Genomic DNA, 25,675 nt, shown 5'->3' with positions numbered 1-25,675 from the left:
TTTGTCTCCTTCGCCAGCAAACACACACAGACACACACACATAAACACACACACACACAGAAAATATATATAAATATATATATATGAATATATATATATATAATACATATCCATAGACAGGAGGGACTGCATCCCCACAGAGAACCTCCGATTCTCTTTTCTGCCTCCACCACATACACCATTCCTCACAAATAGCAACCACATGTACAGCCCTCTTCCCCACGCTCCCTTTGAATAGGAGTCCATTTGCTGTAATCAGCAGAAAATATGCAGGTTCAAAAACAACTAATGGCCGTGTTAAAAAATAAGACGAAACAGCCTCGAACATGACGGCTGCCTGGGAGAAATCATTGTGTGTATGAGGTGTTTGTGTTCCAGTGTTACTGTGCTGTCCTTCATGCACATGTGTCTGTCTGAGGGTGCATGTAATATGTCATGGACGTGTGTGTGTGTGTGTGTGTGTGTGTGTGTGTGTGTGTGTGTGTGCGTGCGTGCGTGCGTGCGTGCGATTATGTTATATTATATCACACACTTTAATTTACTATTTAGATGAAAGAAAGACAACTATTTAAATGATTTTTTTTTTAAATCAGATTTTTTTTAATCCAGATGTTTCGCCTACACCAAGCCAGAAAAAAAAAAAGTCTTCTTTTTTTTATCACTGTATTTTTATTGACTTTTTAATAAGATTAATATCCATTATGTGCTCGAACCTTACCATTTGAAAGTTCTCTGGGTTGTTTATTGAAATGTGTTTGCAAAATAATTTGTTCCTGCTCTTCCTCTTCACTTTGAATTGCTTCTTGTTCACCTTGTGCCTGGAAGGCATCCAAAGCATGCAGAACTGTAATCACAGTGTGAGCTTAAACACTTCCTTATCCTTGTTTTGAAGATCTAATAACAATGTTAGCAAAATCAATCATCCAGAGATGCTTCAGACCGCTTGCTTGTATTGTGTAATGAAAATCTTGCTGCCAATCTAGAAAATATCCTCCAGTGTGGGAGCTGGCAAAAAACATCTACCTACATTTAAGATGTTTATTAGAATGAGAAAAAAATAGAAAGAGATGAACTCAAAAGAAAGCTTGTGCGTACTTTTACAACCATCCTGTAGTTGTAGATAATATTGACAGAATAATAATAAAGACAGATAACATAAGATAGTGAGGTTTTGTTTAGGGGTCAGGTGTTGTCTCTAAATGTCTCCCAGGGTCAGACAGAGTGACACACCGACATACAGGAGTTGACTGTGGGAATGTCACTTAGCGCAGGACGACAGGGCTCCAGCAATGGGGACAAGTTGAGGGGGTGCTGAGGAGGCCCAGAGGGGGTAGGAGGGAAGAGAGGCAGCAGAGGACGTGAGACCTGTCCCTGGGAACCGGACTGCAGGATAGGATTCATTCAACTCAACTTCCTTCACAAACTTAAAATAGAGCCATTGTAGTGTGTGTGTGTGTGTGTGTGTGTGGGTGTGTGTGTGTGTGTGTGTGTGTGTGTGTGTGCGCACTCGTGTGATTCAAATTCTTTGTGCTGTGTGAATATTTTGTGAATGTGCCTGCATGTCCATAAGTGTGTCTGTGTGTGATTGTTTATGGACTCCCTGGGAGCGTCCCTGGGAGGACAATGGGGCTGGAGATGCCTGGGAATTTGGTTTGATGTGCAGGTGATGAGTGGCAGCAAGTGACTCACACCGTCAGCCAAACAGATCCCCGCACAATGCCAGGATCTGGACACACCTTTTCTTTCTTATGTTGCTGGAAAACTTTTGTCACCGTATTGATGGGAACCCAAGCATATCTGTGTTTCCTCTGCGTTGTCAACCAGACAAAAGCATATTGGATAGCAAAGCCAAATCATGTCATGTAATTGTCTCTGTATATGCATGTTAGTGGGTTCAAACATGTTGGATACTGATCCTGTTATTTTCTATCTGTGTCCCTGCAGGTGAAGTATGCCACAAATCCTACACACAGTTCTCTAATCTTTGCCGCCATAAACGCATGCATGCTGACTGCCGCACACAGATCAAGTGCAAGGACTGTGGGCAAATGTTCAGCACCACCTCTTCTCTCAACAAGCACCGGCGCTTCTGTGAAGGGAAGAACCATTTCACAGCAGGGGGATTGTTTGCCCAGGGCATGCCACTCCCCGGCACCGCTGGCTTGGACAAATCAGCTCTCGCTATGGGTCACAGCAGTGCTGGTCTGGCTGATTATTTTGGGGCTAGCCGTCACCATAGCGGGCTTACCTTCCCTGCAACCCCAGCATTTCCGTTTAGCTTCCCTGGTCTGTTCCCGTCTGGACTCTATCACCGGCCACCGCTGATTCCTGCCACCACCTCCCCAGTCAGACAACCAGCTCATGTACCTGTTGCTGGCCTTGGCACAGAGCTGAGTAAGAGCCCTCTGCTCCCCCCGAGCCCTGGTGCTCTGGAGTCCAGAGAGCTCATCAAAGCTCTCCGTAAGGACGGTGGCTCGCCTGGAAGTCAGATGCCTATCTCAGAGCTGCACACCCAGGGATCCTCATCCTCTGCAAAGCGGCAGAACAAGCAGAGTGACCAGTCCGAAAGCAGCGACCTGGACGATGTCAGCACGCCGAGTGGGAGTGACCTGGAGAGCACGTCGGGCTCAGAGCTTGAGAGCGACATGGACAGTGAGAGGGAGAGGGGTGCTGCTCGAGAAAATGGCAAAGGGCCCAAGAGGAAATCAAATGAAGGTGACCCACAAAGCCCTCGGTTGATGGGCAGCAGTGCTGCTAAAGACTTTCCAGGCCCCTCCCTCATCCCATCCTCACTGGATGAACACACAGCTGTAACAGGGGCTGTGAATGACTCTATTAAGGCCATTGCCTCAATTGCTGAAAAGTACTTTGGCTCTACAGGGCTAGCTGGACTGCAGGACAAGAAGGTTGGGTCTCTGCCCTACCCTTCTATGTTCCCACTGCCCTTCTTCCCAGCTTTCTCTCCTCCAGTTTACCCCTTCCCAGACAGGGACCTAAGATCTGCTGGCCTCAAGGGTGAACCACAGTCGCCAGCAGATGACTGCAAAAAGGCCCAAGGCAAATCTTCCGAGTCACCATTTGACCTCACTACCAAGCGAAAGGAGGAAAAACTAGCTCCATTCTCTCCCTCTAAAGCAGAGGTCTTACATTCTGGTCAGGATCAGCCCTTGGATCTTAGCCTGGGGTCTAGGGGCCGTGGACGTAACCCAAGAGACGAGGAGAGGAAGAAAAACTTGAGTTATGATGAAGAGAGGGGAGTGGTGGAGATCCCAAAAGCAGACACTTCTTTACAACATGCAAGACCCACCCCTTTCTTCATGGACCCCATCTATAGGTATTGTTATTCCCAGTAGCTCATTTAGCTTCAGTTAGACTAAAATGTGAACATATGAGATTTTGGAAAGGTTTTTCACTTGGAATGCTCTGTGGTAAATATTTCTGTCATACAACAGTTATTGTAATTTTTCTGAGTGCAAGTGTATTTGTATTTGCTGTTTTGCATGCGTTAAGAGCTGATAGAAATCTACTATTAGCAGGGTTGAGAAGAGGAGAATGAGCGATCCGTTTGAGACTCTGAAAGACAAGTACATGCGGCCAGCCCCAGGCTTCCTCTTCCACCCACAGGTATGTACTACCTTTCGTAACCACTGGGAATTTTCAGAGTCAAACACACCTTGACAGGAGATAGAACTAAATCAAACATTTTCGCGAGTGGAACTTACATTTTCCTCATCTCTCTAGTTTTTATTTTAGTTTTAAAGTCTTGGATGGTTGCAATGCCTGCATTCTCAGCAGGCATAGTTCTTGGTCAGGGTCATACGTTTAATGTTTTTAGGCCTATGTTGAGTCTCATCATCAAACCATTGCATGATCACTTTCACTATTAGCTACCTATGTATACATCTTTAATGCCAAAAGTGCATTATTTGATTATTTCTATAAGGATCCTGTATTCAGAAAGAGGGACCTGGTTGACCAAATGGGATTAATGAGTATTAGTGTGCAGTTTCAGTTGTACCTAAAGCTACTGCCTGTTAAGCAGTAGTTGTTGGCTATACGAAACAGATGTGGCAGAAAGAAAGGGCACATTGTGACACATCTTCCTATAATGTGTCTTTGATTACATTATAAAAAATGATATGCTCTTAAAGAAATGATTTCTTGCCCCTGGGTTTCCTTTGCCAGCATTTCCAGGGTAAGGCTCCATATTAAATGCGCGTGTGCGTGCATGCGAGCAAGTCCATACATATGTGTGTCGATGACATGTTGCACTGACGTTCATTTGTTCAATCTTCCCCTGCGGGTGAAAACGGTCCGTCGGAAAGTGAAAACACCACTTTCTCAGGCTTATGATTTTTTTCTCTCTTTTCTGGCCGTTTCAGGTCTGGTTTTTACAGGCTGTTTCATTTGTCTGATTTATGTCCCCTGTCCAGACTGCTGCATGGGCCCAGCCTGGAGCAGCCACATGGCCGTCCCACACGCCTTAATGAGGTGTCCTATCAGTAGAAACACTAACAGAGTGCTTAGGCCATCTTTATGACTTTATGATGTCTGGACACACAAATCATTCCCACAAATACCAGACCCGGGTAGGTCTAAGCCAGAGCAGGCGAGGGCCCCTTCTGTATACTTTTGAGGGGGTTTGTTTTCAGTCACCTGACTCATTCTTGAGCAATATATCAAAAAAGAGACTGCAAAGCTGAAAGGACTGGAACTTCTTTTCAGCCTTCGGTGATTCAGCTTTTTATTTCCTGGCAAGACTTTTTATTGCTCGGCAATACTGGTTTTGATTACATACTGGAATTATATTTGTAGCCTCCCATAATGAGCTTATTGAGCACCAGGAAGTGTTGGAAACTATTAGAGCGTCCTCTAATTCCAGCACCATAACTCTGCAGATAGGCAGCTCATTGCTCATTCGAAGTTAATTGCACAGAGAGCCATCATCCCCTCTGTAGCCATGTGTGTCCAATCAAAAGATGTTGATTCATGCGCCACTTCCTGGTCCTGACTGCTTTCTCTTTTCCTTCTCTTCCGCCCCTCAGTTTCGTTTGCCAGATCAGAGAACTTGGGTAAGTTCCTCTTTAACCTACAGTGCTGCCATGTGTCTGTACCTTTAACAAACCCCCCCCCCCCCCCCCCCCCGTCAGCTAAAGCATGGGCTGCATAACAGTTTTTAACTGACATCACCCAACAATTTGCATGGCTTTAATCTGTCAGCTACGTACACTGACGGAGCTGGTTATCAAGTGACTTCCTTATCTTAAATTCCATTTGAGTATTTATATTCTTTCTATTGCCAGTGTCTGAGCCTCGGGTTTTATACTGTTACATCTAGATATTTCCTTACTCTGATGCACTTGAAAGGGTTTATGTGGGGATTTCCAGATGAGCTACACCCTGCCCGTTCAAACAACTCTGAATATATGTTTGCTTATTTAAAGAGAGCTGTTGTAAATGGGCATGGCGGGAGGAGTGGAAGGTGGTGTGGAGGGGGGCTGCTTTATATCAGTAAAAGGGTAACAGTCTCTTTGGGATCCTGGCAGGGGGAGTGGAGGGTTAGTCCCTCCCTCCAAACATCTGGTTACCGATAAAGATCAACAATTGAGAAAGCATCTCGCTAATTAAGGCTCTAACAGCATCGCTGACATCTGAAGATGGCCAATCAGCTGCTGGTCCCAGAGCGATGCTACAGCAACAAGCACGTTTACAGATGCGTGCACACTGCCCGCAGGGGAGAACGAGGGGGTTTCAGGAGGCGTGTGTGCATTCTCTGTCTGAGTCTATGTCTGTGTGCGGGTGTGTGTGGGGGGGGGGTTCTGTGGGTATTTATTTTATAAAGGACTAGGTGGGCTATAAAACCTCCGAAAATACACTTCAGATCACAATGTGGAGGCATTTATCCTCTTCTTCAAGTTGAATGTTACACACACACACACACACACACACACACACACACGCACAGCGCCGTTATACAGTGGCCTAATGAAACTTACTCACCCTCCATAAAAACAGTTCAATGACAGGAGGTGTTTGAAGTGTAATCTGTGGCCGACTGATGCTTACTAGTCCAATCTGTTGGACTGAATTTGTGAATCATTTACTGACCAGCTGCAAAACAGGCTTTGACTAATTTAAAAACAACTTAAAGGCTTTCAATCACTTTTAGAACGTTTAGGCTGACAACTGTAAAAATGAGGCTGAACTAGGTTTTATTTAGAGGGGGGAAAAAAATCTATGTTTTATCCATGTTAATTTGATATTATAACATCCACATTCACTCAGATATATGGCAGTGACTATTTTCATGACAAGCAATTTTTTATAAGAATAGTAATTTTTAGTCTCTCGTATGTATTTTTTTTTAGAACAAGGGCAATGAGTTTAATTTAAACACAGGCAACTTTTAATAGAGTTCTGTGGCATTCAATTTTTGAGGTGAAGTCCCCAGTAGATGGAGCCAAGATGGAGTAGTTCTCAGCTCTAAAAACGTCTCATTGAACAGGTTCGATACTGCCGACAGCTTTTGGGGTCCTAACATTCCCAAGAGTTATGGGCTCTCATTGAGCAAAGCAGACAAACTAAACATTCACTGGAGTGTCTGATAAAAGGCCCAGTGTAACACACAGTGCACATTCAAAAGAAATATGAAAGCATTTCACCTCGCTCTCTCCCACAACCCTTCGCATATCTTACAGTCTGTTCCCCTCCTTTGTCTTCACTCCTTCACTCTCTTTACTCTGCCCTCGGTCTCTCCCTTGCCTTTGATTCATGGTGTGTAGCACTGGCATATTCATAATCAAACAGACCTGACACTCCACATCCTCCCTCAGTGGGAACGTCGACGGCTGCGGCAGGAACTTTACACTCGGCCGTCACTCCTAATCAGCCGCTCCCAACACCAAACCCCACCACCATCCATCAGACATCAGTGATCCCCTCTCTGGACTGCTTGCTCCTTTTCTCCTCCTTGTTTGCATGATTTTCTTCTCAATTTCCCTTTTATTTCCCTCTTTTCTTTTCTATCTCCTCTCCTCCTCCTTTCTACCCCATCGTCCAGTCCCTCATCATACTTCTTCCCCACTTCTCTCCCTCCGTCTCTCTCCCCGATGTTGGCGTGACGCCCGAGAGTGACAGGGGGTGAAAACAGGAGATGGAATGTCAGAGCCGGAGCAGGGCTCTGGTGGAGGACCTGAATCACTACTGATTTGTTGCCTTATTGAAAAAAGAATAAGAAACAGGCTGAAAATTCAATACACGCAAAATAATGCAAATTTGTGTGGCCCCTTTAAAAAAAAAAGAGAGCGAGAACCTCGTGAGTGTGTGTGTGTGTGTGTGTGTGTGTGTGTGTGTGTGTGTGTGTGTGTGTGTGTGTGTGTGTGTGTGTGTGTGTGTGTGTGTGTGTGTGTGTGTGTGTGTGTGTGTGTGTGTGTGTGTGTGTGTGATGGCTGACAGGCCCTGCAGCCTACTGAGACCCCCCCGCCCCTCCCTCTCCTCCTCCCTCTAGCTCTTTTAGCCCCCCCTGCCCCCCCCATTCCTCCCCCATCCCGCCCCTCTCAGCACAGCGATATCATTATTACCCGTGTCTGGCCCTTGATCAGTAATGTCAACATCTTTCATATTGACGAATGTGCTGTCTGCCTGCATTGTGCACAGAATGGTTTACAGCCCAGCAGTGGACATGAATCACTCCTCTGCCACACACACACACACACACATACAGACAAACACCTAAACACACACGTATCTGACCAACACAGTGAAACACACCAAGCACGTATAATACCTGTAAGCACACACGTTTGGGACACACACATGCACTGTCGCACATATAAACGCATTACAAATACATTCCTCCCCCTCACACACATACATATATTTCCCCCCTTTGCACACATTGAGGGTAGTTAATCAGCCACGGCCACCGTGCAACTCATACTTTCTCATCCATATACATACATGTGCACACAGCAACACAAACACACACGAATCCCCTCGGACACTGTCTGATGAAAGTAAATGTTGTGCTTCATTAGCAGATTGGCTGCACTCCTTAATCCTGTATATGTGTGAGTGTATGTGAATTTGTGTGATTAACTATCGACTATCAAATGCACGTGTGTATTTTGTAAGAAAGGAAAAGTTGGCTGAATGTAACCTGCTCATCGCTAACCATAAATTGAAGCGCATTGTGTTTTGCATATGTATGTATTTTTCCTGTTATGAATTAGTGTCAGGTGTCAGTTTGTCACACACACATATACCAGAGATTTCACCTTGTGCAGTGTGAATCATTGATGAAAGTCATAATCAAAATTCATCATATACCTTTTTGCAATGGGTGTGACACCTGTAAACAAGACTCATCCATCAGAGCAGACATGAGCATACCTGCATAGACAGCTTTAATTAAATTTTTAGTTTAAGTAGAATTGAAGCCCATAAATATTTAGCTTTTGACTTCACTTCAAAGGATTTTAATTCAAAATGATAATCCTGTTTTAAGAATTTACAGATTCCATTCCTTCAAAAATATTGCATTCCATTTCTTCTCCATTATGAGATGTAATGCTGTAGTTTCAGGGCTTGAGGAAAAAAAAAACCCATCAAAGCATTTTTTTTTGATTTGCAGTTTGGACTTTGCAGTGCTAAATGAACCTGAACTGTACTGAACACAACGTTAACCTGTCACTTTGTACCTGCTGCCTCCTCAGATGTCAGCCATCGAAAATATGGCGGAGAAGCTGGAAACGTTCAGCTCCCTGAAGCCCGAGTCTGGTGACCTGCTGCGCTCTGTCCCCTCCATGTTTGATTTCAGAGCCCCACCGTCTGCACTTCCAGAGACGCTGCTGCGCAAGGGCAAGGAGCGCTACACGTGCAGGTAAAGAACACCGCAAAACACTTTTTTTTTTTTAGGTTCCAACCAACTTCAACTTAAATTTTTTTTTGTTTCGTTTTTATTTTTTTGAACATTCAAGTACCACTTTCAGTAAAAAATTTTCTCTTAATATTATAGATACTGTGGAAAAATATTCCCTCGCTCTGCCAACCTGACCCGCCACCTCAGGACTCATACGGGAGAGCAACCATACAGGTAGCTATGTCTTCAAGTCAGTGTGTGTGCATTCATTCTGCATGCATGTGTGTTAGGAAAGAGTAAATTGTCCATTATAAACACTTTGGCTGAGTATCATCGTGCTTTCTGAACTCCTGCCAGCATCCCTCTATTTATCCAGTTCTACAGGGTATTCAAAACTATACAGACGTCACACTGCCTTGCCAAGAATCAGTTCTGTACAACACTTTCATGAAGTAACTCTGTTCTGAGTGAAAGGAGTGAACACACCATCGCGCAGAAAAGTCTCAAGTGCACATAAAGACAAATGCGGCTCATTTGTTATTAGGGTGGATGTTTTCCCAGGGATTACCTCCTTACAGTTACATCAGAGTTTATGTATGTTTTCGTATGCCATAAAACCCCGAAATAATTATCCCACTGCTAAATAATTTGCCCGATGAAAAATGGTGTCCGTCGCCTGGGTGACAGGTAGGGGTTGGGGAGATAGGAAAAGAGCGGAGCAACAAGAAAGAGAGGAAGTTTGGTGAAAATTGGAATGATGAGGAGCACGGGCAGATGTCCAGACCCGGCAGCTGTGGTCATTTCTCTTGCGCTGTTGAGGCCAGACTCAAAAGGCGCTGCTGGCCTTCGGGTACTTGCTGGACCAAATGAGGCTTTATCATCATCTAAAAAGGGGTATCTCAAGATGAAGAATTTTTTTTTTTTTTGCTTTGATGAGGGTAATTTTAATCCTAGCAATTATGGCTTGAGGTTTTTTTTTTTTTTTTTGGTTACCATTTTTTTTAGATATCCTGCTTAGCCTCTACACTTCCAGGTGCTTCTGAAGGAGAAGTCACAGTAACACAATACACCCGCAGTTCTATACACATGCAAAAATTAATTTTGCACTTTCGCTACTTTTGGATAATGAGTATGGTCTGGCTAGTGCGCCACAGCTTTGTAGTTACTAAGGTAGAGGAATGTTGGCCCAAAGTTTGGAGGAGGCCTGTTGACCACAGGGGAGAGAGAGAAAGACAGATGCAGGCCTCGACTGCCCCGGCCTGATAGCCTGCACTCCACACACTGGCACGCCATTAAACATCACCGCTGTTTATTGTAATTTTTTTGTGGAGATAACCAGGGGGGGTTCCTGAGGGACAGCCAATCGAGCGAGCTAATTCCAGCAGAAGAAAAGATGTAATCTTCTCGTATAATTTTGCATGAAGAAACTTGGCAAGGGCCTCTAATTTTGCAGGGCTCGTACTGACTCTGTTGCGTGCTTATTTAGTGAGAGAAGAATGCAATTTTATTGCGCTGGCTGGAGATAAGAGGCAGAGCTGTTTCACCTTAAAACAAGCTCCTCCATCATGTCTGGGACTGTGAGACTGCAGGGACTGTCTGAATGAGTGTGTGTATGTGTGCCCTGTGTTATGTATCCCATTATGCTTCCCACAGAACGAACCGCAGCTTCCCGATTCATTATGCAGTACAGTTGAATTTATGGCTCGCAGCTTGTGTAGCTCGCTGTTTATGTGAAAGTCTTCCCAATGTCTCCGCAGGTGTAAATACTGCGACCGCTCCTTCAGCATCTCTTCCAACCTGCAGCGGCACATTCGCAACATCCACAACAAGGAGAAGCCCTTCAAGTGCCACCTGTGTGACCGCTGCTTCGGGCAGCAGACCAACCTGGATCGTCACCTCAAAAAGCACGAGAACGGCAATCTGTCAGGTGAGGAGCAACTTCTGCGAACACTTCTGAAGCAGTTTACCTAGGAAAATGAAGGCTGCGTTCGATTCATAAATCCTTCCGCCGAATACTATAAAATATTATTTACTCCCAGTTGGAGACAATCTCAGAGGCTGAGAAATTAAATTAAATAAATCTGTCATCGACCTACGCAACACTGCAAAATATTTTTTGAACGAGCTGTTTTCATGGGCAGTCCGGCTCGCAGCTCACTGTTTGACGGGTTGCATCACTCCGACTCTGAATCAGCAGAATGAGCAGTGACACCTGGCCCGGAGCCGACAGCAGTCGGTCTCATAGAAGGCTGCCACTTAATCAGACACAATGTGCAATCCATCAAATGCAAAATCAATTATCAGGCACGCTTTTCAGCCTCAAACAATATATCTGCCAACCCTCGACATAAAGACAGCAGACTGAAAAGCTGTCTCCTCCTAATGTAATAAAGTCATAGACTCTTAAACCTTGGAGATACTGACCAGTAAGTGTATCATTACAAATGCATTATGTGCAGCAAAGCATGGTCTCATCTCTCGTAACAATATCTTAAATTACAGTCAGGCTTGTTAGGTCTTCAAATATTTAAGGAGAAATTGAAAAAATTATTAATTAATTTGCTTTTAATTCATTAAACTACAAATACTAACATCATGTGGCCAAACATTAACCATTCATGATTAGAATGTATTTCTATTTGACAATCCTATTGCAAAGTTTGGCATGAACACAATTATCAAGTTGCGATCTCATAGAGCCTCTCAACACATGCTTTGTCTCGTATGTATTATCTTATAAGTATTATTTCTGGTTGAATGATGATTTTTTTTTTTTAAAGTTTTGTCACACCACAACAACTTAAGTACACGTATGGATTTCTAAGATTCATTTCATAATTTGAATTAATCTGGACAACATTTTCAATACATTTTTATGAAAAACATATTTCTTGATAGAAAAAAAAATATTTAAAAGTTTTACCTTCCAAATATTTCTTCTTCCGATGGTAGTTTCTAAATAAAAGGCATAAATGTGAGCTTTGGATTTTTTTTTCCTGCAGGAACTGCAATGTCATCCCCACAGTCTGAACTGGACAGCAGCAGTGCCATCCTGGATGACAAAGAAGACTCCTATTTTAATGAAATACGAAATTTCATCAGCAACACGAACCAGAACCAGACATCACCGGAACCTTCTGAGGAAGGGTAAGCACCATTTCATGTGCTCACCACTGAGCAGATCCACATCTCTTGAACTCAACAAGAATGTTGTGCATTTAATGGTTTTGTATTAAATCTTATAAATTAACGTTGCTGAGCATTTCTGCTTCCCCCTCAGTAAGCTCACAGTCTTCTTGACTTGTGTATTCTCATTCAACTGAAGTCATGACTTTATTAACAACAGTACTTGGCTGCTTCTGCATATACTATTTGGTCGTGTGATTTCAGCCTGTCTCAGACTTGGATTTTTAAAACACCCAGTCAGCTTTTGTTAGTAATCTAATCATGTTCAGAGGTCTGGAGTATAGTGCAATCATCTGTAATGACATTGAGGGTAATCACAGGTTTTTGGAAACGTAAAGGAGCCCTTTATTTCAGTTTGCCACATGTAGAAAAGAAAAACCCTACATGCATGCAACGTTCTCTGCACATTATGCAAATAAATTCTTGTAGCTGTGATCAGATCAGATAGCAGCTGAGAGGTCTACTCAGGTCTCTAGGTTTGTTTTCTTGTGCCTGATGTTGGTGTGATCACAGGGCAGATTGTTAGGCCAGATAGAGATCTCACAGACTGGTTTAAGATTGTTCAGGAGGCCTGTGACAGCAGGACCAGGCGGCGAAGCGTCAGAGGGATGTGGGGGGGGGGGGGGGGGGGGGGGGGGCAACAGTTTTAGCCCAGCACATCTGGAACCAACATGTCTGCCTACAGGAAGAGGGTAGAGGGGGTGGGGTCAAAGGGTCGGCCTGTGTTTCCTTTCAAAGTGCTGTGCTCCTGACTACTTTTGATAGATACTTTATCCCCAGCAAATTACCACGTTTGAAAGCGTAATTAGCGAATCTGTTTTCTTAATCACAGAGTTCTCGCTCTCTCTTTTGGAGCGAGTTCCTCCCCGCAGCCTCATAAGTTTGACATGGCACGAACACCACCTCGCCTGCCTCGCCTCCTCGAACTTTCGTTCCACCAGGAGCCACGCTGACAAATGAGGCTCAAATGATGCAAATCTTTTATCTGATCAAACACAACCTGCAGTGACTCCCTTTCTGCCTTTTTCCAAAGTTACAGAACGCTCAGATGCACTTTGAGCTCGGTGTGCTTTGTTTTTATCTACTCCTCGCTGTTCGGTTTTCAGTCCCCGTGTCTGAATCCTTTGTGCAAGAAATGGCATTTTTTGGAGCTGACGAAAGATGTCCCAGAGTGTAATTAGTGAATCAGTCTTAATGTGGTTCCAGATGATTTACCAAATGGTGGTTTCCTGCGGCACATAGACAGGGGGACAGATTAAGACTCAGGCAGTTTGGATAGCTGGCCCCGTCTCCCTCCACAGGGATGGAGGAATGGGCCGGTTGGCAGCACTCTCATAAGTCTCCCACCAAATGGGGCTGTCAGCTAAATATTTTGCCTATTAGATGAATACGAGATAGTCGGGAAAATAAACAAGGGGAGAGGCAGAGCACTCCATTTAAGTGCTGCAATGATCAACTCAGTGCCGCTGTGCCCAAAGGGGCCCCAAAGCCTCGATGACAAACGGGATTCCGGCTCTGCTCAATCCCAGCTGCCATGATCTGCCGCAGCTCTGCCTCTCCTCACTTTTTATGCCATATGACCCTTTATTTTTCATATATGACTGGAAATGATTCTCACAAGAAGCTGTATGAAACCGAAAAGAAGCAACAATATCCAGAACCTTGTTTTACTTTATGTTCAGAGTTTGCAGTTTACACTCTCGTGGGTTATTCCTTGTGTTACTAATTTAGGAAGCAGACTGTGTTTTTGTAAAAGAATAAAAAGAAAAAGCAAAAAAGCATATGTTCATAAAAATGTACAATAGGGTACTTCTGCTTCTACTTGTGGAGCTCAAAATTCCATGTACTTCAGTGTCTTTCTGTGGATTACAATGCATTTCACTAGCTGGAGTATCAAATCATATAAAAACAAGAGCAATCAGAGATTTCTGATCTGTGACTTAATGGGTTCTTTCTTTGATCAAAATGCACCTGTGTACCAATTTTTATGAAGATCCGCTCAGTTTATGAGATATCTTGGTAATAGTCAGACAGACAAACAAACACAGATCTTTTTATAACCTCCTTGGCAGAGGCAATGAACCTTGAATTGCTTCCTCCATTACTGCAGGTGTGAATAGGTGAAATATCTCTTAAAATCCTCTAATGTGTCTTTCCTACAGGTTAAATGGCGGCCCTTTTGAAGAAGAGAAGCCCCTGGCGGCCAGCCATGGCTCACATGAGCTGGAGGACGAGGAGGCTGAGGATCTGGGTGCTGATGAAGAGGAAGTGGAAGAGCCGAGCAGCATCCCGGACAAACCAGAAGGCAAGGCGCTTCCCGACAGCCTCGGCGATGACATCATGCAAGACGAGATGGACTTCAGCGAGCCAAACGACTTAAACCTCAGCTGTAAAACCTCTCCGAGGAGGTACAGTTGACTCCACTGCACACATTAAAAGCATAATCTTTCATTGTGAACCTATTTCCATGCTGTTGACAGTATCTTGAAAAGAACTTATTTGAATGTTTTACATGGCCTCCAGGTATAAGGAAGAGGAGGAGCAGAGCAGCTACTCAGCTTTGGAACGTATTCATCAATTGGCTGACATGCGCAAGATGGACGAGAGTGAGCTGAGCGACGGGGACGCAGATGAGGACGACGGTTCGTTTGACTCCCCCTCTTTGTCCGATGCAGTGAAGCAGCCGCTCTTTAGAAAATCCAAGTCTCAGGTAAAGTTCATATTGAGAGCTGATGCACATGCACGTATACCTGCTCTGGAACTATAAACAGCAGGGGTGTCAAACACGTGGCCCACGGGAAAATGTCAGTCAGGCTTAAGTCTGGTCTGTGAGATAAATTCAAAGAATGAAAATTCAGAAGATTCGATGGTAATCCATTTTTGATAAAAGGAATATTCATGGTAACGTTGTGGTTTGCAATGTTTGCTCCCAATTTCCTGGCAAAATTACTTTGGCATCAAATATATACTGAGTGTGAGTTTGAGAAAACAAAAGAAAGTCACAGTGGCAATATGTTTATAATTGAATTGAACCTGCACTAAAAAGCTCCAGAAATGACTAGACACCCTTGCTTTACAGCATGTTTGCATTGAAGTAAACAACTTAAAAGTACTCTGTCTCCTGCTCCCTCAGGCGTACGCCATGATGCTGTCTCTGGCTGAAAAAGACTCTCTCCACCCAGCCACCCACACCCCGGCCACCATGTGGCACAGTCTGGCACGGGCTGCTGCTGAATCCAGTGCCATTCAATCCCTCAGCCATGTATGATGACGCCCATTTGCAACTCCCGTTACACCTTTCAACAACCCTATCCCCCCATCGACCCTCACCTACCTACGGCACTGGGAGCCCACAGCGGGGGTGGGGGGAATCATCTGCAGGTGCCCCCAATTGTCCACAGAGTGGCTGCTGAGCAGAACCACAGCCCATCTGACTGCTGAGTGGAGCGCCTTACACACAATGCAGGGTCACTGTGTCAATGCAGAATCCAGCCCACATATAGTCCCCTCAACACTTCCCTAACAGCAGATAGAGAGGACAAAAGAAGAAAAGACAAAAAAATTTAAATGTCCCTCTGAGACGTCCCTCTGAGACCTTAGAATTTGATTTAAGACATCACCACCAACCAGGATGTTAAAATAATAATGCTAAAGTAATAATAGCTGTATTTATTCTTCTGAATATCTATGTTTTGCACAGCGAAGGCAGCTGATAGATATGAAAGATGGAGGTGCTGATGCATCATTGCTAGACTGAGTTCAGTGGCCAGCGTAGACAAGGCAGGAGGAACCCCGAGGTCGAGTCTGGTTGTGTCTCTAAGACACTCGTTTCAGTCTAGTACGTGTCATCATGTGTAAAGCATAACAACAAGAATAAGAATCCCTTTTGATCCCCCGCCCCATCAAACACACACACACACACACACACACACACTCAGAGAGCCACAGGTGTTTGATATAAATACACATACTTGATGATTAAAATGAACGGTGGGGGTCCCAACGTCGGTTCATGTGAAAACTGCTCCATGTAAGGACAGCACTAGCAGCGCTTTAATATCACTGAAAGTCATTGAAGAACAAAAAAAATAAACAAAAAATGTAATCGTTAATCTTAAATCAGGCCTGTTTCCCGTCTGCGTTCTCATAGCTGCGTGTGTCTGCACAATCATAGCACTGTACACAAGTGTCTAACTGTTCTCCACTGCACTCCATCCTGCCCGCCTGCGCTATCTGTGAAAGGATATAAATAGATTGTCTTTTTAGTGGAAGAGAAAATAAAACATGTTTTCGTTTGGTTTTTTTTTTGTTTTGTTTGTTTGGTTTTTTTTGTTTTTTTTCTTAGTTTTTACAAGTAGCCAGTGCTGAAGTTAATTGTTGTTCTCAAAAAGGGCATATATGTCTTTTCCTTGAATCCATCCTAGTCCACCAACAATACCACTAAATAGCCCGAATGCTAGTTGTTAGCTACTCCATGCTTGTGTGTCTTTCATTTTTAGACAATCATTGATTTTGTTTTCATTTTTGTTGGTGTTGTTGTTGTTATTTGCTGTTGTATTTTGAGAATTGTATTTATTTCTTGGCAAACTGTAGTTTGTTTACTGAATAGCACTGCTCTTAGCCCAGGTGAAGGGGAGATTCCTAGCCGGGCCTGTCCCAGAGTTCAATGGGGTTTGTAGATTACATTTGAGTGCCGGATAGTATTAAACATACAGTTCACTCCTTATTCTACTAATGAAGCCGGTTGATAAATAGATATTCTTTAGGGTTTTTTTTCTATGACAATTTAATGATTCAATTGTAAAAAATGAAAAACGATATAAAGAATGAATAATTAAAAAAAAAAAAAAAAAAAAAAGAAAAACAGCCAGGTATAATTTCTTCATAAAGCGCATGATTGGTCTGTTAAGATCTGTATCTGACATTTTCTACGGTTGTCTGCAAGCTTGTGTGATGTTCGGTTCATGTTAATCCCTTGTGCCAAACTGATGATAAATAACAGATTACTTTCATTTATTCTCCCGTTTTGAGGGACCAGATTTATTTTTTGTTTTGTTTTTGTCGTTGTTTTGTTTATAATCGATTTTAAAAAGTAATCAGCAAGTTGAGGTACTTTGTTTTAATGCTTTCTACAATGTAACTGTTATGCATTTCAATTCAATACTGTGGGAGGAACAACTAAGAAATAAAGGACTACAATGTGGATTGACATGTTTTCCAATCTCTTTGTTTCTCCTCAGATTTTTTTTGCTTCTTCTTTGTCTCCCCTCTCGTTCACAACTCCCTCCTCCGTATTGTCCTTCTGGTTGCCCATCATTTGGAGTCCAAAATGAAATTTATAGGGAAAGACATGAGTCAGAACACCACCTGGCGCTTTCTTCTGGCGCTCCCATGGCCTCCAGGAGCAAGGGAGAGCCTGAACTCTGGTCCTTGTTTTTTTTCTTTCCCCGAGGCCTTGGCTCACATAGAGCGAGGGAAGCGGAGAAAAGGCTGGAGAGAGCCTGAATGTGGTAGTGGGAGCGGAGGCAGGAATGTGTCCTCTTTATTTGTGTCCGTTTGTGGGGCATGATGGATGAGGTGGGTAGATGTGATGACCTGGCTCATCGCTCAAACACTCAATAAGAGTCCCATCCTGCAGCAGGCCTCCCCATCCGGCACCCCCCTCTGTCACTGCTGCCAGCCAACGTGGGCGGACATTGTGGCTGGGAGGGCTGGAGGTTCAGCGGCTCCATTGTCCGGCGAGTCGCTGGAGTGGGGGGTTGTAGAATTGGGCATGACAGTGAAGATGGCTGGCGCTGACACTCCACATTTACAGTGCTCTTGGCACCCTAATGGATGGGTTGTTTTCTTAGGGCCTGTCGTCAGCCCTCGGGGCTCCGTGGGGCGTCCAGCTTTGATGAGGTCACAGAGGGTCAGGTAGTGTTGATGAGGTCAACATGGGTCGTCCGGCTTTGATGAGGTCAGCTGCAGTAATGGCAGTGATGGCGAAGGCCGAGGCCATAATAAAGTGGCAGCGATATGGGTCCTGAGTATGACTTTTGCCACCTGTACCGTTGTGAACTAATTCCAGCTTATATGATTTGGGAACTTTGTCAGCAGTTGTGTGACAGCATCACTTGTCTCAAAGATTTGTAACAGCTTAATCAGGACTTTAACTCTGCAAGGTGATTTCTGACCAATTGGGGACAGAGGCCAGGGCGATGTTTTTCAATCAATGAGGTAAAACTAGATTTTAAATCTTGAAGAAATATCACACAACAGAGAGTGCTGTAGTACCACACCTCAGCACATCCATGGCATAGATAATTATGGCAGCACTGCTCTAAGCTCAAAAGTAAGACTCCGAATGTAATATTGCTTATTGAGAACAGTTGCACTAATGCTATTTGTTTTGTCAACATCAATAAAACCTATAATGTTTCCATTTAATCTTTTTTTTCCTCACAAATACTACTGCCACTAATCACTCTGCTTTGTTTTCATCTAACTAATTTATCATCATAAATGTCTCATTCATAAGCTAGTAAAGTGACCATTATCACCAACAAGTCACTGTATTATTGGTACTGACCAGATGTTATTGGGTCCTTGTAGGACTTTTTTCCTAAATCTAAAACAGCCAAGCTCGAAATCACAAAACCAAAACAGATCCTTCAAAGACACAGAAAACCGTGAAAGGGTTTTCCAGTTTCGTGAGAAGCACACTATTTTTTCATTAATTAGTAAAAAAGATGATATCTGGGACCCAACCTGGCTGAACCACCAGTTCTTTTTTACTTTTTTTTTTTAAACAATTATCATGATCTTATACTGTAAAAAAGGAATAAAAATCAGCCTGACACTATTCAAGAGGGCTAATTACTTGTCCCTGCTGTCAATCAAAAATTGGTGGAAAAATACCCAATTTATAGTAAACTTGGTTTTGTGCTGCAATATATAGATGATATTCAGAGTACTTGTGATTTATTTACAGCAAGGGAATGAAAATAAGGTAATACACAGCGCTTTACCTGACGTTGCTGATAAAATCTGACTATATTATAGCTTTCATTAACTGAAAACTATACTAATATGGAGCGGATTCGTGTCTTCGGATGTGGATGATTGTTGTCAGACTGACACACAGCGCTCACAAACAAGCTACTGTGTTGCAACTACAATAATACAGCCATGTTCACATTCTTAAGATAATCTGAAGACAATTCAAAGCCATGCAAACGCTACTTCAACATCTTCAAGTAACTCGTTAGTTCTTCAAACGTTAATGTGTAACTGTAATTCATCTAAGATTCTGTGGCAACTTGCACAACATTGTTACTCAGTGAAGCGACACAGTGGTCAGTCGGGTAGCTCAGCATCAACTAATGGGTTGGTCGGTTGTTGCACATGCAAAAATCGCTCATCCTTTCATTCTCAATCAACATGTTGGGACGACTCAAGTTACTGGCGTCATGAACCCACACATTCTCATATCAGACAGAATTGACGGTTGACTGGCACGAGGCGTACGTCCCTTTGTGTGGGTACATGAGTGAGTGTTTGTGGCAGAGAGGTGATTAAGCCCTGATGCGAATCAGGTGTGCTGCCTCACCTCTCTGCCCATAAAAGGAGGAGCCGCCAGACGCACGGGGTGACGGGCGGCAGACAGGCTGAAAAGCCTCTGTGCAGACTTGGTGGGAGATTTTGGTGCAACTTTAATAAAAGTAAAGGTCTCTGGAGGCGCTGACTCTGCGTCTGTGTGGGGGAACCCGACGGTGGCATGCGCTACTGCCACAGTGTTTCAAAAGTGAAGTCAGACAGGAGAGTGTACATTAGCCAGTGCACTCTGTTTTAGGTAAATGTGTGAGCTTGTGTGTGTGTGTGTCAAAGGAGCTAGATCTTCAACTTGCTCTGTCCCTGCAGTGTGTGTGTATGTGGTCTGGTGGGCACTGTGGGCAGTGCTTGGTGGGGTTTGGAGCCACTCAGCTAATGGGGCAGCTGGCACAGCATCAGAATCTATCAGGCCTCATTACAGCTCCTGTTCATCCACCATCGTCTTTCTCCCCCCTCCTCCCCTCCTGTTTTCTCTCCTCACCCCAACCCTTCCTTCCTTTCCTCTGCCACCCGTCCATGCCGCCAGCTCTGTGTGGCATGTAAGTGCCCCACAGGGTTGGCTCTCACACTGATTGACTTGGCACCCATTTAGACGAAGACACCAGGGGAAACATTTAGGAGAAGGAGGCATGGAAGGGTGTGGGAGTCAATCCTTCAAGGAGTGATGGCGGGGTGGGGGCTGGCATGGGGATGAACCCACTAACAGCTGGCAGAAGTGTGTGTGTGTGTGTGTGTGTGTGTGTGTGTGTGTGTGTGTGTGTGTGTGTGTGTGTGTGTGTGTGTGTGTGTGTGTGTGTGTGTGTGTGTGTGTGTGTGTGTGTGTGTGTGTGTGTGATGTGGATGGGGGGGGTCCACAAATCACAAGCTCAAGTTTTTGTTTCTTACAATAATGGCGTAGCACCTCCCCCTGTCTGTGTTCCCACGTGTGCACAAACAACTGCAGGCCAAACAGGCCTCGCTCCGTCCTCCTCTTTCTTTTTCATCTGCTTATCTTTGAATCATTTCTGTGCCCCTGTCTGTTCCCCTCTTAGAAAGCAGCGGAGTTAAAGTTGTGGTTTTATTACTCTGTTTTTCTCCCTGGGGGCTCTGGGTCATTAGTGTTATTGATGGACACTGAGTATAGTCCCAGGGAACAGATCGAGACAGACCAGAGCAGCCATGCACATGGTTTTAATATGACGAGCCTAATCAGGGCAGGCTTGGTGGCAGGACCACTAGTATTGAAATCATCTCTGTCTTTGCTCATGGAGTACACTGGAGAACAACTTATCAGCTCCATCTTTGAGAGACTGGGTCTACTTGTGTTACTTCTGGAATATCTCGAGCACAATATGGTTGCAGCAGCGTGTAACTGCACGTAATTATCTCAATCTTAAATATCCCATTCACCATTCATTCCTGTGCACTGACTTGAAGAAGCAGTCTGTTCTGCTCTTTTCTGCTCCGAGCGCCACCCAGTGGTGACATTGGAAACATGCACCCGCCTTCATATTCTGACAGGAACATCCCATCCATCCATCCATCCATCCATCCATCTTGAAATGCATGTCTTTGCATTGTGGCAGAAACCAGCCAACAACCCATGCAAGCACAGGAAGAACATGAAAACCGCATATAAAGTGCGCCGTTAAGCCAGGTATAAAGTTTATCTAAGGCAAGAGTGCTAATCACTACAGCACATTGCATGCGAGATTCAAACACTTCACCGGATAAATAAATAAAATGAGAATGATGAACTGTAAATAATCAGTGGGGCTTTGCTCCAATCGTGTGGTTTAACAAGCTGCCCCATGCAAACCAGAAATCCCCTCTCTGCACAGCAGACTGTGAGAGAGTTTCTTGATACACATCTTTTAACAGCCCCAACATTTACCATTTATTTTCTCAAGGCAACAACCAAACAAATGGTGCAGGACGTGTTGAAATGAGCATTCCCTCTTTGAAAAAAAAAATAAATAAATAAAAAATTGAGCAGACAGCTTTGTCAGCTGAAGTTCAAAACACTGTGGCCTTCTGGGAGATCTGGTTCAATGCAGAGGGGCAGAAATTATCTCTGCAACGTGAAGCTGTGGCAGTGATGTGATAGAATCTCTTTTGCAAAGAGTGGTGTATGCTTAATTACAGCGAAAAAGTACCCGTGATGAAATCTAGCCTTTTACGGGCTATTTCATCACCAGTTTCCTGCAACCTTCTCTTTCGCTCTCATTCCCGATAAGCCAGCATACACACTAACAGTAGACCAATGTCCACCCCCTCAAAATGGCTGTCCCCCTTTATTCATTTACTTGCAATAAAACAATAGTGGCTTTTGAAGTTCAGTGGTTTTAGTATTTATTTAAAAAAAAAAACGGAATATCAACAACCATTTATTTTATACAGGAACATTGTGAAACATTTTGACTGTACTTTCACTTTTTTATACAGACTAATCAAATGGTTGTAATTCAAATCAAGTACATCAACACAATAAATGTTAAGAGAATATATAACAAATTATAGGTGAAAATTGTTTGCTAAAATGGTACTATTGTCAAACAAATGCAGTTAAAATAAAACCAGACAAGACAGATCTTAAATCAGTTGTATCAGATTATTATAAAGACAATTGGCAAATCCAGCTAGAAATAGTTTCAAATATGTCAGGTGACACAACAATGACACTGAGTGTGCTGCTGGGATTTGAACCAGCAGTGCAGGAGTCATACACTGTACCCTATTTAGTGCGTATTACAGGAGCGCTACCATCAGATATAACTTTAGATCAGCTGAAAGTGCGAGCTGTGCCAAGTGATGTTAACTTTAATTGAATAAGCTAAATAATTCCCACGGTGTAGCCTCTAAAATGATTAGTAAAAACACTGAAAAGAAGAAATAATGTGGGTATGTAGATGAAATGTGGGCTGTTAATTAAAAAATGATACAGGAAGACAAATTCTGATCAAATTCGTTGTTTAAAAAGGGTTTACGAGCACATGGACTTGAAGTTGGCTATCAAGGATATCTAATAAGTGCTCAAATGGTTTTTCATAGTTTCCATTGTTTCTTGATCCGACAATGACAGTTTGGGGTTGTTGTTTTTTTTTCAGCCTGCTAGCAACTAATTCGTTGTGTTGCTCAGCCAGCGTTGTGTCTGCACGGCTGATAGAGAGGGGCAGTGGCCACCCAGAGCTCGGTGGATGGATGGTCTCACTGGGCCTGTTTGACTGGAAACAGGTGTGCGTCATCTGAAGATGAAGGTCCGGCCGATAAACATTATTGGAGAACATCTGCTGCTTGTCACAACACAGGGCGAGCTGGAGAGCTGCCCCATCCATCAGCCACAGAAGATAGGTGGGGGGCAGCTCCTTCCTCTGTTGGTGAGTCCGCTCGCCCATCACTCACCCCAGGGATGCTGGATATGTGGTGCGTGTTTGGTCCAGGCACCTGCCTGCTTCTGCCAGACCACAGCCGCCTTTGACCAATAGAGGCAGAAATGCTCCAGTGCACTTGAAAAATGCCTCGTGGAGAGTGCTCTCACTCTCTGATGCCGACACCCCCCTGCGTCTGAACCGCAGCCACACACAAACACAAATAGGAGCAGGTGTAAACACACATCTTGCAACACCATCCTACACCGCTCACGTGACCTGTCCTGACTTCCCATTTGGACAGCTATCAGCCAAGCAGGCACGGCCTTAATGCTTGACCCTGCAGCTACTGATGAGAGAACCACTCGAGGAAACTTCCACAAATATGTGTGCTGACTTATCTGCACACGCGAGAACCCAGTTTGCAATGACAGCTGGAACCTCTCTGCCCATTTTCTGACATCTAGACCTTGGCGATCCCTTCACCCTGCTCAGGTATCACGGAAATCAATAACATGCAACACTGCATTCAAAGACCAATCCAAAAATAGACGAAACAGAAAACAACTGCCCACATGTGTGCTTGATGTTATTCATTTGGACCATGGCTCTTTCTCAGATTTCCTCCCAAAACATATGAAAAAGACACCGATACAAAAAGACTCCATTGACCGATAAGTGGAATTCACCAGTTTTATAAGACGCAGCATCACTTGGGATGCATCGCTGGGAAATTAATACAGTTAGTACATTAATACAGTAGGATACAGATAACTGACAATGACCTGAGACATGACACACAAAATACAGTTTGTTCCACTCGCAATCATACAAAATTCTAATTTACTTTAAGTGATAACATAAGTCATCAGGACTTATCTTCAAGTGGAAATGGCTTCTAATATGATGCACTTATAGTAATAAATGTACTGAATGGGATTATTATTAGAAAACCATCAGAAGGATACAGAACCTGCACACAGCACTACAGTAAGAAATACCATGGACACTGTGAATCATGAGAGTGTTAGGAGAATGAAAAATGTCATATCAAGACTTTAGGAATAACAATAAATATGTCTAAGGGACAAACTTTTTGTTTCAAATATGTATAGATGTTTGAATTCTCAGATATACATCACTTTTAATTAAAGCACCTGCTGAATGAATGTGTTAAATGTAAAACGTACTGTTGGATATACATGAAACATCCAAAAAGGTTCCGACTCCGCACTAAAGGTTTGCAGGAGCTGATCTCAGCTCATCGTCTGAATCAACAAATCTTACAGTATAATTACAAAATGCTACATGTCAACAGCATCAACTCTAATGAGGCTTGAAGCAAGGGGGCCTTAAAGCTACAGCATGTAACATTGAGGTAATGCCACTTTTGTGCACTGGGCAGTAGTAGTAGTCATCACCGTTCCTCAGAGTTTCTGCTATTCGATGTTGCAAAGAGCTTCAGTTGGATTAAATTCATGTTCTCAGTCAATTCGGGATCTGAAGCTGCTGCTTCTTCTGTTCTTGGCCCAAATGCAGAAATTTAAGTAAAGTCACTCACTGCACCATCTTATGGCACAAAATGGTATTACAAAATGAATCCGCAACCTTCTGATAATTATTTTTCAAGTTGTTTTACAACTTGGAAATATTACAGGACGTACAGCACATGAGAGGATGTATTACAGAATATTCCACGATAAAAAAGTAAAACATGCCCATATTTCAGACAGAGACTGAACTGCTACTCTGCATAAAAGAGCAATTAATTATATGTAAATCATTCCATAAGAAAATTTAAATGAGCAAAACTTTAAATGTTCTCCCGTTTCCAATGAGCAGCTTTCAAGTTTAAACTATTCAGTTAAAAAATAATCTGTTATCTGAAATAAACTATGTTAGGGAAGTTGGGGATAAAAAAAAAGGAAAGTGAATAAGTAAAATACTGAATGACAGATTTTACACTATATTTGAATGAAACAATTTCAGTGTATCATTGTGATGTAAATATACAGTAACATCATTTATTCTCTTCTGTATCTCACATCTGTGTATGCACGCCTTCTGGATGAAATCCATGTGTTTCTCATCAGAAATATGCTCACCATTCTTTTTACTCTGAACATTAAAATTGTATGGACACTCAGATAAAACACACTGAAGACAGGGCTCGCAATGAGTCCGATATCCAATCAAGATGTTCTTAAAAAAAACTGTACCCTTAACACATCTTTAAAAGTCAAAATGGAGAGACGATTACCCACTTTACATCATCCACAGTAACAAACACGTTGTTTGTTGTGTCTTCAACCCTGGAGTTTAAATGCTGGACAGACAGGGCTGAGTGTGTGGTCCTTTTTAAAAGCCTCTCTCTCTTGTCAGGACCACTGGCTGATTGTCTTGAGATTCAGACTTGGCGATGGAGTGCCAGTCTCTGTGAGCTGAGGACCAGTCCCACGGGACATTTTACCACCGTCACCTTAACCAAGAATGATCCGAGAAAAGCTTCACTGAGCCAAACCCCGAGCTTCAGTGTCCAGTCAGGAGTTGGCACCTCTGCCTGGGGGTTATGTGGTTTTGCTGCCTGTTCTTCTCTTTCTGTGGGACGCAGAGACGTTCGCTGCTCCTGGGGTTTGGTGCAGCAGTGCTGAAAGGTGGAAAAGGCAAGGAGACATCAGCACCATGTGAA

The 25,675-nt window shown here is 43.5% G+C and overlaps 2 protein-coding genes across 10 annotated transcripts in view; one reads left to right on the top strand and one right to left on the bottom strand.

Moving 5' to 3' along the window:
• mecom (MDS1 and EVI1 complex locus) overlaps positions 1–16,881 on the top strand; it is a 137,416-nt gene extending 120,535 nt beyond the window's left edge. For 5 of the 9 annotated variants that reach the window (XM_080459318.1, XM_080459315.1, XM_080459317.1 and 2 more), the window contains 10 exons: positions 1,945–3,334; positions 3,534–3,624; positions 5,046–5,072; positions 8,715–8,881; positions 9,017–9,094; positions 10,618–10,787; positions 11,863–12,007; positions 14,209–14,454; positions 14,570–14,756; positions 15,180–16,881. In XM_080459318.1, coding sequence (XP_080315444.1) covers positions 1,945–3,334; positions 3,534–3,624; positions 5,046–5,072; positions 8,715–8,881; positions 9,017–9,094; positions 10,618–10,787; positions 11,863–12,007; positions 14,209–14,454; positions 14,570–14,756; positions 15,180–15,314 — 2,636 coding nt within the window. In that variant the 3' untranslated portion in view covers positions 15,315–16,881. The remainder of the gene's footprint in view (positions 1–1,944; positions 3,335–3,533; positions 3,625–5,045; positions 5,073–8,714; positions 8,882–9,016; positions 9,095–10,617; positions 10,788–11,862; positions 12,008–14,208; positions 14,455–14,569; positions 14,757–15,179) is intronic. The other 4 variants (XM_080459320.1, XM_080459319.1, XM_080459316.1 and 1 more) reach the window with 2 other exon arrangements.
• A 6,785-nt stretch (positions 16,882–23,666) lies between these two features.
• Positions 23,667–25,675, bottom strand: part of egfem1 (EGF-like and EMI domain containing 1) — a gene marked incomplete at its 5' end in the record, with an annotated part of 59,725 nt that continues 57,716 nt past the window's right edge. Inside the window, one exon of the mRNA XM_080459691.1 lies at positions 23,667–25,633. Within this exon, the coding sequence (XP_080315817.1) occupies positions 25,554–25,633 (80 nt within the window). The 3' untranslated portion in view covers positions 23,667–25,553. The remainder of the gene's footprint in view (positions 25,634–25,675) is intronic.

Source organism: Lipophrys pholis (assembly GCF_963383615.2).
Source record: "Lipophrys pholis genome assembly, chromosome: 3".
In the NCBI taxonomy this organism is placed as follows: Eukaryota; Metazoa; Chordata; class Actinopteri; order Blenniiformes; family Blenniidae; genus Lipophrys; species Lipophrys pholis.
Note: the sequence above shows the minus strand (reverse complement) of the source record. Positions and strands in the feature narration are given on the sequence as shown.